This window comes from Sorex fumeus, unplaced genomic scaffold (genome assembly GCF_029834395.1).
Source record: "Sorex fumeus unplaced genomic scaffold, SorFum_2.1 ptg000100l, whole genome shotgun sequence".
NCBI lineage: Eukaryota > Metazoa > Chordata > Mammalia > Eulipotyphla > Soricidae > Sorex > Sorex fumeus.
Genome location: NW_026606157.1, coordinates 6,271,325 through 6,289,124, shown reverse-complemented (window position 1 = coordinate 6,289,124; position 17,800 = coordinate 6,271,325). Strand labels below are relative to the sequence as shown.

The 17,800-nt window shown below is 44.2% G+C and overlaps 1 protein-coding gene across 2 annotated transcripts in view; it reads left to right on the top strand.

Annotated features, from left to right (window-relative positions):
• Nucleotides 1-17,800, top strand: part of GYS2 (glycogen synthase 2) — a 65,327-nt gene that overhangs the window by 45,587 nt on the left and 1,940 nt on the right. Inside the window, exons 12-15 of one of the 2 annotated variants that reach the window (XM_056134643.1) lie at nucleotides 7,860-7,986; nucleotides 12,522-12,617; nucleotides 13,405-13,568; nucleotides 15,318-15,398. In XM_056134643.1, coding sequence (XP_055990618.1) covers nucleotides 7,860-7,986; nucleotides 12,522-12,617; nucleotides 13,405-13,568; nucleotides 15,318-15,398 — 468 coding nt within the window. The other variant, XM_056134644.1, reaches the window with a different exon arrangement.

The window sequence follows — 17,800 nt, the reverse complement described above, 5'->3', positions numbered from 1 at the left end:
TGACCCAGTTCCCCCAAATATCATACTTAAAAAAAAATTTTTTTTGCCTTTTTGGGTCACACCCAGCCGATGCTCAGGAGTTACTCCTTGGCTCTGCACTCAGGAATTACTTCTGGCAGTGGTCAGGGAACCATATGGGATGCTGGGAATCAAACCTGGGTCGGCCACATGCTAAGCAAATGCCCTACCCACTGTGCTACCACTCCAGCCCCTGGAAAAATGTTTTAGTAGCAGCAAATTCTTTATCACTGCTCAATTCTATCCACTAGAATTTAAGACCAGAGTGTCTTAAAGTTGTAGCAATTTTGCACCCATCTCTCACTTTTTCTTCTCTCTTTCCCTCTATATATTTATTTATTTATTTGCTTTTTGGGTCACACCTGGTGATGCACAGGGATTACTCCTGGTTCTGCACTCAACAATTACTCCTGGCAGTGCTCAGGGGACCGTATGAGATGTTGGGAATCAAACTTGGGTAGGCTGCGTGCAAGGCAAACGCCCTACCCACTGTGCTGTCGCTCCAGCCCCTGATTGTTTTCTTTCTTTCTTTTTTTGGGGGGTCACACTCGGCAATGCACAGGGATTACTCCTGGCTCTGAACTCAGGAATTACTCCTGGCAGTGCTCAGGGGATCATATGGGATGCTGGAACTCGAACCCGGATCGGGCACATGCAAGGCAAATGCCCTACCCTCTGTGCTATGACTCCAGTTCCATGATTGTTTTCTTAAACAAATAAAAACATAATAAATTTTAGAAGAGTACCCATTTTTAAAACAATATACATTTGAACAACTGAAATAAAAGTTATTTTGGATTAAGTATTTCATTAAAATCGCATCTTCTAAAAGCTTGACTAAAATTCGAAGAGCTACTACAGCGGGTAAGACATTTGCCCTGCATGTCACCAACTTGGTTTGACCCCTAGCACCACGTGCATGAACTCTGCCAGGAGTGATCCCTGAGCACAGAGCCAGCAGTGAGCCCAGAGCACCATCAGGTATGGCCCAAAACCAAACAAACAAAAATTCATAAAAATTTAAAAATTCAAAGAAGAAGAAAATAAAAGTTTGACTAACTCGGGATCTGTTCCTGTGAGTGCATGTTTGGTCGCTTGTGCAGTTACAGAATACTGAAGAATCATGCTTCCATGGTTCTCATTGTGGAAGAGTGACGCGGTTTTCTCTGCTCGTGGCCATTTGACTGAGCACAACAGTTGATTTTGAATTTCAAATAATCTTGTATCCTGCCTTGACTGTGTGGTAGGGAGAGGAACGTGTGCTCTGCAGATTCCAGGTCACTGTGAAATCAGCTAGCTTCTTGGTTGAACACAGTTAGACAAGGGTTGTTGTGTTTACTTGTTTTCCCCTACTGATCCAGAGTCCACTGTGAGCAAGCATGTGTGTGTGTGTGTGTGTGTGTTTCTGTGTCTGCGTGATTGTGTCTTTTTTGTTTGTGTGTCTCTGTGTGTATTGTGAGAGAGAGACAGAGAGGAGAGAGAAAGAGAGAGAACAAAGAGAGAGAGAAGAGTGAATGAGAGAGAACAGAGAAAGAATGGAAAAGAAGAGAGAGACGAGAGAGTGGAGAGAGAAAGAAAAAGAGAGAAAGAGAGAGAGAGTTGTGCGTGTGTGTTTGGGAAGCAACTTATCATTGTATAAGGTCTCGCTGGATTCTCTCTCTAACCTTGGGCTGACCTCTGCTAGTTTTTCATTCACCCCCGGGGGCCCCTGTGATTGTCTGCATTCGGGCCTAGAGCAGCTGCTTTCTTATTTTAGCTTTGCTGTCATTCTGTTTGGCTGGGGACAAAACAAATGAGTCCTGATGTTTTCATATTCTACAATGGGACAAAGGTTTGGAGGACTACACATGGGCTGGAAATTGCCAGAGTAGACACAGGACTCTCCAACCCTGAGAGAGTGTGTGTGGGAAGGTTCATCTTACACATAGTTAAATGTTCAAATCCCGTCCCGTGGAGGGAAATATTTACCAACTATGTTTCTTGTGATTGCATCCATTATTGCCTTTTTTAGGTCCTGGCTTGGACATTATACCATTTTCTTTATTTTTCTTTCGTTAACCCAGCTCCTTTTCATGGATCAACTGAGATGGAATTTATGCCTTCAAGGACTTAGTTTCTTTACTTCTAAAATGAGGAATAGAAATGTTTACTCACCCTCCTTTAAAAATTGCTGTGCTCAAAGATGATTTATGTGAAAATAGCAGTAAAAAATGATGATTTATGTGAAAATAGCAGTAACAAAGATATGATGCAGTGTGCTATCATTTTTGATAAGGTCTCTTAAATTAGGAATTTGGGGGGAAATATATAGATATAGACAGATCTATATCTATCTATATACATATATACGTATTTCATGAATCTGTTTTTATTTTTATTTTTTTATTTTTTGCTTTTTTGGGTCACACCTGGTGATGCACAGGGGTTACTCCTGGCTCATACACTCAGGAATTACTCCTGGCGGTGCTCGGGGGAGCATATGGGATGCTGGGAATCGAACCTGGGTCGGCCACGTGCAAGGCAAATGCCCTACCTGCTGTGCTATCACTCCAGCCCCTCATGAATCTGTTTTTAAAAATAAATTGGGGGTGGGGGCTGGAGTGATAGCACAGTGGGTAGGGCATTTGCCTTGCACGCAGCCAACCCGGGTTCGATTCCCAGTATCCCATATGGTCCCCTGAGCACTGCCAGGAGTAATTCCTGAGTGCAGAACCAGGAGTAACCCCTGAGCATCGCTGGGTGTGACCCAGAAAGCAAAAAAAAAATTGGGGGTACCTAACTTGACTTTTATCTGGTTCTATGTTTAGAGATCACTCCTAGTAGGGATTGGGGTGGAGGGTTGGATAGTGGGGGGCGAGGGGGTGAGGGTTGCCAGGGATTAAACCTGGCTTGGTCGAGTGCAAGGCAAAAGCCCTACTTGTGGTAGTATCACTCCAGCCCTAGTTTTTTCTTTTATTTAAAAACCACAGTTTACAACGTTGTTCATAAGACAGTTTTTCCGGGTATGCAATGTTCCAACATCAGTTCCAACACCAGTGTGACCTTCCCTCCATCCTTGTCCCCATTTCCTCCCCCCACTCCCCACATGCCTGCCCCTTGGCAGGTACAAAATAATGTATTTTATATTGTTTGTTACAACTAAATGGCAAATGAAATTATTTTTAAAAATACTACAATAAGAGAAAATTTGTGAAAATTGTTATAGCCCACCATGGGCTCATTGAGGGCTTATGGAGCTGTTTGCTGTTAGTTGAGCTTCTGTGTTCCTGCTTTTGTTAATGAGCTTGATTGGCTCCTACGTGACTTTCCTATCCAGTTTGGTGTGTTTCGACCAGCATGTCAGTATTGCAGGATGTGGAGGGGTCAAGTATCCACATATGTGGCCATGCACTTTCTAGGAACTCCTGGCTCTATAGAACTGCCACTGCCACTGCCCTCCCGTTGTTCATCGATTTGCTCGAGCGGGCCCAGTAACGTCTCCACTGGAGACTTTGTTGTTACTGTGTTTGGCATATCGAATACGTCACGGGGAGCTTGCCAGGCTCTGCCATGCGGGCGGGATCTCTCGGTACCTTGCCGGACTCTCCGAGAGGGGTGAAGGAATCGAACTCGGGTCGACCGAGAGCAGGGTACTCCGTCGTGAAGTTGGGGCCTGTTGTCCTGTCCACAGAGGGCGGGGTGGTGGCCTGGGGGAGTGGGCAGCAAAGATCCCCAGCGTCTTCTGCTATGGGCCTGTCTGGCCTGGCGTTCAGTCCACCGCCTGTGACAGTCGGTCTCAGGGGCAGCTTGGCTGCCCCTACATTCAGTGGTGTCCCGCGCAGAGGAGCGGCAGCAGCTGTGTGTCTGCTGCTTCCTTCGGGTGGTGCTACTGCCCGGTGTGCCAGCCCGGAAGAGCCACCCGTATCAGTCAGAGGGGATCCAGGAAGGGCTGGCCGGCCCACTTCCTCCGGTGGGGGTGAAAGGCTGTATTCTTGAGCCCAATTGGCATTCCTATAGAACTGGGCCAGTGAGTTTATGTAGCAGTGGCTGTAGGATGTGAGTGTGGCTGCCAGGTCTTCTGGCAGTACAGGACGAGGATAGAGGGAGGTTGCCCACGCCTTTTCAGAGAAGAGTCCAGAACTATCAGCCTGAAAGCAAGTGTACCTGAAATTTAGTGTCTCTGCAGAGATTAGTTCAGAAACAGTGGGGTTGGGCGTTTGACATGGCATCAGCTCTGTGGTGTGGGTGCGCCAGCTTGGGCTTTACCAGAGTGGAAACTCTGCCCCACCCCCCGCTCCCTAGGGTGCCCATTTCCAGCCCTTATTTTTTTTTTTAATTTTTATTAGTGAAACACCATGAGGTACAGTTGTTGACTTACAACTTTTTGTGCTTGGGTTTCAGTTATACAATGATCGAATACCCATCCCTCCAGCAGTGCCCATTCTCCACCACCACTGATCCCTGTATCCCTCCTACTGCCCATCCCCCACCAATCCCACCCAACGTCTGTGGCAGGGCATTCCCTTTTCTTCTCTCTCTCTCTCTCTCTCTCTCTCTCTCTCTCTCTCTCTCTCTTTCTCTCTCCTTTTGGGTGCTGTGGTCTGCAAAAGAGGCATTGAGTGGCAATCATGTTCCATCTATAGTCTACTTTCAGCACGCATCTCTCATCCTGGGAGGATCCTCCCAACACTCTTTACATGGTGCTCCCTTCTCTATCTGAGCTGCCTTTTCCCCCCAGCATGTGCGGCTGGCCTTCAAGCCAGGGAGTGAACCTCCTGGTACTTACCTCGGCTATTCTTGGGTATTAGTCTCCTATTTTGTTACTTTATATTCCCCAGATGAATGCAATCTTTCTATGTCTGTCCCTCTCTTTCTGACTCATTTCACTTAGCATGATACTTTCCATGTAGTACCACTTGTATGTAAATTTCATGACTTCATCTTTTCTAACAGCTGCATAGTACTCCATTGCGTAGGTGTACCAAAGTTTCTTTAACCAGTCATCTGTTCTCGGGCACTCGGGTTTTTTTTTTTTCCAGATCTTGGCTATTGTGAACTGTGCAGCAGTGAACATAGAAGTGAAGATGTCATTTCGACTGTACTTTTTTGCCTCTCCGGGATATAGTTCCAGCCCGTATTTCATGAATTAAAAAAGTCAAGGAGTAGTGGGCTTGTTAAAAACAAAACAAAAAGGATTTCTTTTCACCCTTCTTATTTCTTTCCCTTTTCTCTTTCCCTCCCTGAACAGTTCCACTCTGGGGGAGACAGAATAACAACCATAAGGAAGTCAGAATTACCTGAGTTTAATCAAGAGATGAAAGCAAAAAAATCATCAGCTTTGTCATAGCACAAACCAGGAGTAATGCCTGAGCAGGATAGGGTGTAGCCTCCAAACCAATGAATCAATAAAGAAATTAAAATAAAGTTAAATGTAAGGAAGAAAAGTATTGTAAAGGACTGGAGCACAGCTTTGTGTCCAGGACACTCAGGCTTGATCCTTGGGCCTGCAGGAAACCACCACTATGCAGGTGTCAGTCTCTTGCAAGGCGAGTGCTGTACCCATTGCACCATCACTCTGGCCCCTTACATTTGTTTTCAATAACTGTTTAGCTCTGGTGGGCTGGAGCGATAGCACAGCGGTAGGGCATTTGCCTTGCACGCAGCTGGCTGGCCGAGCAGGTTAGATTACTCTGCCCCTCTCAGAGAGCCCGGCAAGCTACACTGCATGGCAAAGCCTGGCAAGCTCCCCGTGACGTATTTGATATGCCCAACACAGTAACAACAAGTATCACGATGGAGACGTTACTGGGCCCGCTCGAGCAAATCGACGAACAACGGGAGGACAGAGCTTACAGTGACAGTATTTAGCTGTGGTGGAGGCAGGCAAAACTCCTAGTCATTCCGTGGGAATCTGAGAATGACTAGGAGAAAGAGGAGAGTGTTTCTCTCAGTGGAGTAGCCGTTCTGTTCATCACTTCCCCTAAAAGTCACGTTCTTCTGTTCTTCTTTGCATTGCATTACCAAGGACCCTAGTAGCCCATGAAAACTGGTGGTAATTGGTTCAAAATCATGAGATATTTTTCTAGCGTGCAAAACGAATGTCCAAGCAAGTTCTGGAGAGATAGTATAAGGGTTAAGGCACTTGCCTTAATCGTGCCTACCCTGGATCGATCCCCTGGTACCACATATGTTACTTGAGTACTACCAGGAGTGATTCCTGAGATTAGAACCAGGAGTAAACCATGACCATCACCAAGTTCAGCCCATCATCCCCATAGGGCTTCTACTTTTTGTGGTGATCATCACTCTATGACACCCCAAAAAGTAGAAGTTGTATTGCTGATACTGATGAGGCTATGAAATACTAATATTTATTCTGTATTTCCTTTCTTCCACTAATTAACAAAGGAATAACCAGTGCTTACTCAGAACTACATTTAGTCATCCACTTAAACCATAGGGTGATTACAAATACAAGATCTTGGCAAAAATGAATGAAAACAGTTTAGGAGAATTGATAAGAGAATTTGCAGTAAGGAGTAATATATATGTTATGTAGAAAATGTTTTATTTTGGCTTGGGGGCCACCCTTGGCGGTGATCAGGACTTACTCCTGGCTCTGCTCCCAGGGATCCTCCTGGCAGGGCTCTGGGGCCCACATGCAGTGCCAGGGATTGAGTCCAGTTTAGCTATGTGCAAGGAATGTCCCCTTCCTGCTCTCCTCTCTGTCCTCTGGACTTTACGTTTTGAGGACTTTGGTTTCATTCGACACTGCACAGAAAGTATGAAAGTCCTACATCCTCCCTGCATCAGCACATGCTCAGTCTCTGCAACATTTCCAATCTTGCTCGACACTTTTGGTGCAGTTGTTGAACCCAGATGGACAGGTGGTTGAACACACGTCAGGCGTGTGCAAGACAAGCACCCTACCCACGGTACTATCCCTCTAACCCCTTTTTCTTGTCTCTTTTGATCTCCCCTAAATCTAGAATTCTACACAATTCTGCAAATTGTAGGCGATTGTTTTAATTTTCAAGGGCTGCCTCTCACCTCTGAGCTAGCTGGAGCACCTGGCAGCCTTGGGGGAATCATGCAGTACTAGGGCTGCAACCCTGGGCTCCTGCATGCACGATCACGATCACGATCACGGTCATGATCACGATCACGATCACGATCATCCTGTTGTTCATTGATTGCCTCGAGCAGGCACCAGTAACATCTCCTTTGTCCTAGCCCTGAGATTCTAAAAAGTGCCACATTCAAGGCTCTTTCAGGGTTAGGATAATGAGACCCATCATTGTTACTGATATTTGGTATATTGAATACGCCACAGGGAGTTTGCCAGACTCTGCCGTGTGGGCAGGTTACATTCGGTAGCCTGCCAGGATGTCCAAAGCAAGAATGAGATAATAAGATGTTCATTCGCGGCCACATGCTTCCGGAAGCTGGGTTTTATAGTCTCTGGGTCTTGGTCATTGATGGGATTACACAGTGCGGGAGGGGGCGGCTTGGGGGGGGTAGTTGGTGGGTGTGACCCCCGCCTACTGGAAGATGGAGGACCTGGGTGGAGGATGGATGCTCAGCCCCGATCTGAAGCAGGCTTGGAGATCTCAGCCCCGGGACCCTCATGCCTTTGTTCCTCTGCCGGTACCTTCATGCTTGTGGAGAGTGGTTTCAGCGTGGTGGTGGCTGGTTCTGGAGGTCTTCGGCTGCCGGGGCTCTGCTTGGGGCGAGGAGGGAAACTCAACCCTCCCCCCTGCATGCAAAGCATTAGAATTTTAGAAATTAGAATTTCATTATTAGAATTTTACTTTTCTTCTTTCTTTCTTTCTTTCTTTCTTTCTTTCTTTCTTTCTTTCTAGGTGATTTTGCACCCCGAGTTCCTCTCTTCCACCAGTCCCTTATTACCCATGGATTATGAAGAGTTTGTTCGAGGTTGTCATCTTGGAGTATTTCCGTCATACTATGAGCCCTGGGGTTATACTCCAGGTATGTGACATGTACCGACAGTGAAATGTTTTGAATTTCATCATCATTTTCTTTGGTACGTGTGGATATAACACTCAGTGCTGATCTGTAACAGCAACGAAGGCTTTAGTTTTGTAGTTTGCTTTAAAAGTGTTTTTGGCTGGATATCTCTCAGGAGTTAATTTTACACTTTGTAGGTCCTGCCCTAAAAATAAGGACAAAGATTATGTAAATATACCAGAAATGCTTGGGCATATTTTAGTACTTACCACCTAACTGCATTCCAAAGAAAAAGAATGTTTTGTAAAGGTTATACATAGTTTAGTTAGCTTCATTTATATTTACAATCCATCTGTAAATGTCAGGAGAAAATGACTCTGCAAGTAAAGTTATGGGAAACAATTGTCCAACATAATGGTTCCCCCAAATTTTCAGAATACTCTAAAAAGAGATATGTTTAATTTTAACTGGGGGTAGGTGCTTCTGAGCAGTATTTAGGAAGGCCAGGAGTGACTCTAGCTCTAGTCAACTGGGATGGACTGTTCAATGCTAGCACCGGTGGTTTTTGGTGGCTCATGCTATGGCCAGGGATTGGTCCGACATATGCTTGTCCCTGTGACCCCTGTGTTATTCTCCTGGACCAAGAGATTTAACTTTTAGTATGTAGCATGTTCACATGGTGAAAGAATCAAATAGCATGTCAGAGAGGTAGTACAACAGGAAAGGTGCTTGTCTTACAGGGGCCAACCCAGGTTCAGCTCCTGGGATTCTGAGCACCTCCAGGAGAGACCTATAAGCACAGAGACAGGAGTAGGCCTGGATCGGTAGTCAGCAGGGTCCGGCCCCAAAGAAAACAGAGCAAAATAGAAAATAAAATAGTCTAAAAACAAAACAAAGCAAAAATATATAATCAAATAGTGTAAAAATCAAACAGTCTAAAAATAAAGCAAACAAAAAATGTAAAAAAATCAAATAGTATAAAAAGTAAAATGTCTTGTTCACATCCTATCCCTTGAGAGAAGTGATTTAAGATAAAACACCAACTCACTGATAGGTATTGTGATCAGTGACCACCCTCAACCAACCTTCCCACTTTCCTGATTTTTAACAGATCATAGATACTAGAATCCACTATTTTTTGGCATCAAGAATGATTTGTATTTGTATTGAAATGCCTAATTGAAAAAGGAAGCAAACACTTTTAAGTACATACCAATGTAGATACTATAATGAACTTCCATCTCTTCTTGTATAATCAGAGATTTGTTTTCATTATAGCTTGAATATGACTCCATTTGTTATTTAATTTAATATCATATTAATATTGGATATTTTTTGTCATACATAAATGTTTACTTCTGGCTCTATGCTCCTGAAGTTGTTTGGGGGACTATATGTGTTGGTGGGGATTGAACTGGGGTTGGCCACATGCAGGGAAAGTGCCTTACCTCCTGTCCTGTCTTTCTGGCTCTCCATCAATAATTTTTTTTAAAGGACAAAGCAAAAGCGCTTTTGTTTTTTAATGAACAAATTTTGCCTTCCATATCTCAGTGTTATCATTTTCCAAGTAAGGGAAGGCAGAGGTCATGTTAGGGAATCATAGACTGCATTGTGGAAAGGATGTAGCTAATCTTTGATTTCTGTTCCTGGGATTTTAAATATATTTATTATTTAAATATAAATATTTAAATAACACTTAGAAATTCTCTTTGTCTTTTTTTTTTTTTTTTGCTTTTTGGGTCACACCTGGCGATGTACAGGAGTTACTCCTGGCTTTGCACTCAGGAGTTACTCCTGACGGTGCTCAGGGGACCATATGGGATGCTGGGAATCGAACCCGGGTCAGCCGCATGCAAGGCAAACGCCCTACCCACTGTGCTATCTCTCCAGCCCCAGAAATTCTTTGTCTTATAAGTAAACTTCCAGATAATGCAATAGAAGTGATAGGAACCCTCAGTGTCTTTGTGTCATGAGGTTCAATTTGATATATCTGGGTTTCACTAAGAACCAGATAATAGCCAGAAGCTATAAAATTATTACAATTTTTGGCATAAACGAACAAAGACTTATTTTGAAACCTGGTATGGAGAAGTGATGAAGAGGCAGGGAGATGGTTCGGTGGCAGCATATAGATGATGTCTGTGAGAAACCCTGGGTTCAATTCCCTACCTTATGAAAAGAGAGAGAAAGGAAAGAAATTTTTGTGATTCTAAAAATTTCTACTTCATTGATTCCATTTTTTTTGTGACATGGTATCTCATTTTTAATGACTTGCCCACATAATTATCCTACATTCCCTATAATGGAGCTTTATTACTTGAGGAACATAAAACACACATCACTGATAAACTTCATGCCTCATCATTGGCCCCTTTTCTTGTTATATCAAGGAAATCACACACCTTATTATCAAGAATGTTTCAAGAATAGAGCTGCCTAAATCCAAAGCATGAGTAACTGAGAAAATGTGTGAAGTACTTTAGGGTGAATAAAGAGAATTTTATACAACTTGCAGTCAACTTTTCACCAAAATATCTTTTTATAGGATATAATTAAAGTTATCAGGAAATGATAAGGAGGGGAGGCTGTATCTCATGTTTTAAGATAAAGACCTGCAAAGGTGTTATAAAAGTTAAGTAGACAGAGAAGGAATTTGATAAGAACTCCATTGTAAATGAGTTACTCTGTTTTAAATTAACCAGAACTTGGGCACTTGTCATCTAACCTGTATTTCCAGAAATAATGGAGACCTTTAAAGTATACATTTGGTATTATCACATTAGATAGTATAAATTTGGTATTATCACATTAGATGACTAATTTTTAAAATAATATTTTACATGATAACTAAGTATGTTTCCCCCAGAAAATAATAAAGTCTGTGTTTTGAGAAAATCTGATGAGTATAAGCACGGCTTTATTAAATTTATGACTGAACAATTGGAGACATACTTAAGTGGAACCTGGCACTTTACTACTTGTGTATTAGTGACTATTTGATAAAAATAATGACCTGTGAACTTCCATGGCTCTGTGGATGAAATTTTGTGTGCATAGATTGACGAAGAGTTGTCCAAGGGGTAGTTTCAGAGTTTTTGTCAGATTGTCTAATAGGTCAGTAGTCCCCTGTCCCATTTCCCTCCGCTCTCCCCCGCCCCCCCCCCCCCCCAAATTAGGTAGCCACTGACCTCTACAGCTTTAGGAAGATTCCTTTAAGAATAAAGAATACCAAAGCAAATCAGGGACAATCTGACTGTTGCATAGCATTTCTTCGCGGGCAATTTTTCTTACTCCACCACCCTGACAATCAAGAATGATTTCATAATCAAGAAAAAATTTCTTGTTAAATATGCAAATATTTTAAAATGAATTTTGCTATTTTGTCTTATTAAAGTGGGCTGGAACGATAGTACAGCAGGTAGGGCATTTGCTTTGCATGCAGCCGACCCGGGTTCAATTCCTCCGTCCCTCTTGGAGAGCCCGGCAAGCTGCCAAGATTATCCCTCCTGCACAGCAAAGCCTGGCAAGCTACCCGTGATGTATTTGATAGGTCAAAAAACAGTAACAGCAAGTCTCACAATGGAGACGTTACTGGTGCCCGCTCGAGCAAATTGATGAACAACGGAGGACAGTGCTACAGTGCTACAGTGTCTTATTAAAAAATGACAAGTTAAAAAATTGTTTTAATTGAATCACTGTGAGATAAGCAGTTACAAAGTTGTCCATGATTTGGTTTCAGTCTTATAATGTTCCAACATCTATCTCTTCACCAGTGTATATTTCCCACCACCAGTGTCTCCAACTTCCCTCCTTCCACCCCCCTCCCACCTTGCAGAATGACCAAAAGGAGAGGAAGAGAGAGAGAGAGAGAGAGAGAGAGAGAAGAGAGAGAGAGAGAGAGAGAGTGGGGGGGGGGTGGGAGGGGAGAAAAGTGTCTGGCATAGAAGCAGACTGGGTGCTGGGGTGGACATGACAGTTTTTAATAAAAAAATTGGGAGACATAGTTTATCAATAAGATGGAAAAGAGAAAGAAAAAAGAACCTGTGATTTCACCTTGAAAAAATACAGATATTCCTGAGAGTAGGAATATTTATTTTGGGGAGAGGGGTGCTTGGGGTCACTCTTGGTGGTACTCAGGGACCATGGAGTGCCAGGGATTGAACCAGGTCAGCTGCCTTAAGGGAAAGTGCCTTTATCGTTGTACTAGTTGGGTCCAGGAATGTTTCTTAAGACATATCTGGAATTGGGTGGGAACGTTAGTACGGCGGGTGGGGCGTTTGCCTTGCACACAGCCAACCCAGGTTGAATCATCCACACCCAGGTTCTATCTGTGCTTCGAAACCAGTGCTGGAGTGCTAAGGTGATCATATGAGGTGTTGGAGATTGAACCCGGGTCTGCCATGTGCAAGGCAAGCAACTTAGCCACTTTCAGCCCCTTCGAAATTGGTTAGGTGCTAAGTGAGCATTGCTCTTGCCATTTGGTTGGGGACTAGTTTCTCCCGGTGTTCTTAAGAGGTGAGGAGAGCTGGTCTGAACTTTGTCCCTTCCCCTGGCAGCTGAATGCACTGTGATGGGTATCCCCAGCGTGACAACCAACCTCTCTGGCTTTGGCTGCTTCATGCAAGAACACGTGGCTGACCCTACTGCGTATGGTAAGGTCCTTCCCCATTAATCTAACTCATTGAGAAGGGTCCCCTGGCTTTACGGAATCTGACTCTGAGGCTGTCCTGATGATAGTGCGTATGCTTCTTGTTTCACTCAAAGTAACCCTGTGTGGCCTTCAGGAACGACTCTCGACATCAGAAAACTGCCTGAAGGACGTTATAAAAGGAAGCTAAGTCTGCACAAAACTCTCTTACCCTTCGCTTCTTTCCCTGACTTGGTCTAACCCTCTGAGATCCAGCAGTGATAACACAGTAGCCCTCACCTTAGAGTCTGGATATTGGTTGGCATAAATATCTAAAATCTCTGTTCCCTGTTAGCAGAATGAACTTGTATAAGATGACAGGAGAATTTGCATATCCCCGTATATATATGTTCACCAAGGAGAGTGATTATGGATAGAGTCTCTGCCCACATGGTCAGTTCCTTGGTCTTTGAAGAACATTGTCACTATCCTGTTCCCTGGGAACCACAGGGACCTTAAAAATCACTGATGCCCAAGTCTCATCCCAGAGATGCTGGTTATACTCCTACACTGCCAGTGGCTTTCAGCAAGACCCCTTCTCCATGTCCTTGCAGTTATAAACCATTCAGATGTCAAGAAGAGTAGAGCTTTGGAAACACAAACTGAGGGTAGTGGAAGAATCTGGGGTTGGGGCAGAGGCAGTGATGAAGGCAGAAGGGAAGTGCACCAGGCAGAGGCAGTGATGGGACATCAGGGGGAAGCGTCCAGGTGAGTCCAGCTCCCAACCTATCTTGTTTTTTGTGCCTTTACAGGTATCTACATCGTGGACCGGCGCTTCCGCTCACCAGATGACTCTTGCAATCAGCTGACTCAGTTTCTTTATGGGTTTTGCAAACAGTCACGCCGCCAAAGAATCATTCAAAGGAACCGGACCGAGAGGCTCTCAGATCTTTTGGACTGGAGATATTTAGGCAGAGTAAGCAAGTTTGTGCTATTTGCAGAGATCACGATCACGATCATGACCATCCTGTTGTTCGTCGATTGCCTCGAGCAGGCCCCAGTAACGTCTCCTTCGTCCTAGCCCTAAGATTTTTTTAAGTGCCATATTCAAGGCTCTTTCACAGTTAGGAGAATGAGACCCATCATTGTGACTGGTATTTGGCATATTGGATACGCCACGGGGAGTTTGCCAGACTCTGCCGTGTGGGCAGGTTACATTCGGTAGCCTGCCAGGATGTCCAAAGCAAGAATGAGATAATAAGATGTCGCTTCCGGGAGCTGGGTTTTATAGTCTCTGAGTCTTGGCCATTGATGGGATTACACAGCACCAGGGGGCCAGTTGGTGGGTGTGACCCCTGCCTACTGGAATTTGGAGGATCTGGGTGGAGGATGCTCAGCTCCGATCCAAGCAGGCCTGGAGATCTCAGCCCCGGGACCCACATGCCTTTGTTCCTCTGCCGGTACCTTCATGCGTGTGGAGAGTGGTCTCAGCATGGTGGTGGCTGGTTCTGGAGGTCTTTGGCTGCCAGAGCCCTAGTTAGGGCGGGGAGGGAAACTCAACCTGCTCCCCTCCAAGGGGCCCCCGGCTAGAGAAACATTTGCAAAAGCCTCCTGGCAAAAGCTGTAAAGTCAGCTCAGTATCAGAACTGTCCATGTGTCAGCAACGTTTTCCTGCAAACTTTTTTACGTAAGATAAATTTTACAAGTCCTGGTACTCACATCAAGCCTGAGCCCATTCCTGCTAGCCCTAGTGGGATCTGACTGGTTCTAGATGTTCTTGATGCCTTGTAGGAACACAGGAATGTTTGAGGAAGGTGAGGAAAAGAGCAGTTTTAGCTGTTTAGCGTCACTCGAGGAAGACAATGTGGTCACACTCCTCAGCTCCTGGGAGTAACAATTCTGGGAATATAGGGAATAAAACTGTTTGCATCGTGCACAGTCCAAGACACAACTCCTTTCAGATGTACATCGCATTTATAGACACTGAGATGCGCACATATCTTGCATTGGATTATTAAATAAAATGAGTCAACTTTGTCTTCACATATCATTGACAGGAAAACTGCTCAGCTCCGCCAAACAACAGCCATTCCCATTGGCTGAGAATCTCTGCACACTGTGTTTTTGGTGACCTAAGTAATCCATTCATAACTCAGTCAGGCTAGTTTGGAGCTTCCTTCTGGCCTCCGGGAGCATTTCTTCATCTGTACCCAGAACAGGAATGAAATGATAAACTGGTTTTGTTTTCTGATTCTGGTAAATTGGGCCTGCCACGTTTATAAAGTCTGTTTCATACCTAGGAGGATATGATATATAATACCTTGGTTATTAAGATTTGGCTTATAAGCCTGTTTTTTTAAAAAATTTTTTATTAGTGAAACACCATGAGGTACAGTTGTAGACTTACAAATTTTTGTGCTTGGCTTTCAGTTATACAATGATCAAGTACCCATCCCTCCACCAATGCCCATTTTCCACCACCACGGGTCCCAGTATCCCTCCCACCTCCCATTCCCCCATCCCACCCTGCCTCTGTGGCAGGGCATTCCCCTCTGTTCTCTCTCTCCTTTTGGGTGTTGTGGTTTGCAAAAGGGGCATTGAGTGGCAATCATGTTTGGTCTGTAGTCTACTTTCAGCATGCTTCTCCCATCCTGGGAGGATCCTCCCAACACCCTTTATTTGTATAAACCTGTTTTTAAACCTGTGAATTGATTTTCTATTTTAGTATTACCAGCATGCCAGGCACCTGACATTAAGCCGAGCTTTTCCAGAAAAATTCCATATGGAACCCACATCACCACCAACGGTAAATATCTATGTATCGTTCATTTTAAAAGCTCACTGTGTCGCTGTGTCACTGTCATCCTGTTGTTCATCTATTTCCTCGAGCAGGCACCAGTAACATCTCCATTCGTCCTAGCCCTGAGATTGTAGAAAGTGTCACATTCGAGGCTCCTTCAGGGTCAGAGGAATGAGACCCATCATTGTTACTGGGTTTTGGCATGCATATTGAATATGCCATGGGGAGCTTGCCAGACTCTGCCATGCGGGCAGAATACACTCGGTAGCTTGTCGGGTTCTCCAAGAGTGAGAACTAGACAATAAGAGGCTTCTGAGAGCTGGGTTTTATAGTCCCTGGGTCTTAGCCATTGATGGGATAACATGGCGCTGGGGTCAGTTGGTGGGTATAATGCTTAGCTACTGGAAGATGGGGGATCTGGGTGGAGAAGGCCCAGTCCCGATCCAAGCAGGCATGGAGATCTCAACCCCGGGTCCCGCACACCTGGGTTCCTCTGCCAGTTCCTTCATACGTGAGGCTCATCCAAACATGTGGAGAGTGGTCTTAAGCATGGCTGTGGCTGGTTCCAGATGTCTTCAGCTGCCGGGGAACTCAACCCACCCGCCTCCAAGGGGCCCCGGTGAGGACAGCTAGGTGTGGGGGCAGCTAAATTTCTGAATTCAAGCAAGTCCAAAAACTACTTTTTTATTTGAAGACATCTAAGAACATATACTATAATACTCTTCAATAAATTTTTTGTCAAGGACTAAAAGAACTGACAAACTAGACTCATTTAAACCCCGGAGTGAGCCTTACTTCAGAATGAGCAGCTAGCTGTTTTATATTATTGTTTTTGTTATTATTTTGGGGGCCTCACCCAGTTATGCTCAGGGGTTAGTACTGGCTATGTACTCAGGAATTACTCCTGGTGGTGCTCGGGGGACAAAACGGGATGTTGGGGATCAAACTCAGGTCGGCTGAGTGCAAGGCAAATGCCCTTCACACTGTAATATTGCTCAGTTCCCTGCTTTGTATGACTGAAGAAGCACCTCTATGCTACAGTTCTCTAGGTCTTACTGCTTGAAGCTGCTCCATCGAACATCCAGCTTTTTGAGATTGTTAAATAACAAGCCTATGAGCATAATAGGAAATAAATTCACTATTCAAGAAAGTATTAAATACAAGACTCTCCAGTAGCCTAATGGATAATGCACGGGTCTCCTAAAATACTGTGTGATTACCTGTTTGATTAATATATCGAGACATATATGTATACATATATGTAATCTATACATAGTCATGGATATATGTGTGCAATATAAAGTGATTGCAGGATCAGGGTACCTCTCTTTTCCTCATGGGATCATGTCTACTCGGGGACAGTTTATGTGAGAGAGATCCCATGAACCCATTATTGCTTTGGGTTTCCATGTCTCACAGGAACCAGCGTCTCATGTTAGTCTCCACAACCAAGCTTACAGAGAACCCCAGGACAGAGCCCACAGGAGTTCTTTCATGTAGGGATTCCCCAAAGCGAGGGATTCTCATCAAATATCTATAGTCCCATTTAATTCAACTGTCATTTCTATGCAAAACAGCTTTTCTTAATAATACAATTTACATCCTATCTGTGCCAGGCACCCAGGAGAAACAGACTGATTAGACCGAATTCAAGTTTGCCATCAAAAGTGGAAGACTGTTCTTAACTCTTCATTCACAATTCCAGTTTCCACAATTCCAGTAGTTGCACCCACTGTTAATGGCTAGTTATTTAGAGATGGAAGCGCCACTTGATAACAATTCAACTCTTTCATCCACTCATATACTTTAGTTAAGTTCTGATCCCCCACTCTGAGCTCATCCTACACTCCACTGCTTTCGTTAAAGGATATGGATTCTGAAGGAACAGCATGTGTATGACATACTAATGTTAACACCCCGGGAAATCCAGAGTGACAAGTGACGTTTTTAGAATTTTGTGCAACTTCCCTGAGTGTGTGGCCTGTAAGGAAGGGATCACGCTTGGGATCTCTGTTGATTGAGTGGTGTGATGGTGCCTCACCCATTTTTGGTGTTCTCTCTATATTCACCAAGTGAGTTCATTCAGTGAATCTGAGGTAGAAACATAAGTGGAAAAAAACACAGTGATAAGGGTATCACAGACTGATAGCACAATGAATAGGGCATTTGCTTGCATGCAATCAGCCTGAGTTTTATCCTTGACATCCCATATGGTCCCCCGAGCACTGCCAGGAGTAATTCCTAAGTACAAAGCCAGGAGTAACCCCTGACCATCAGCAGATATGACCCAAAAAAGAAAAAAAAACAGTGATAACTGCATATCTACTGGAAATAGTATCAACATGGTGGGATTTCATGATCAACGAAGTGGCCTGGCTGCCAAAATTCTTTCTAGTGGTCACTGCCCA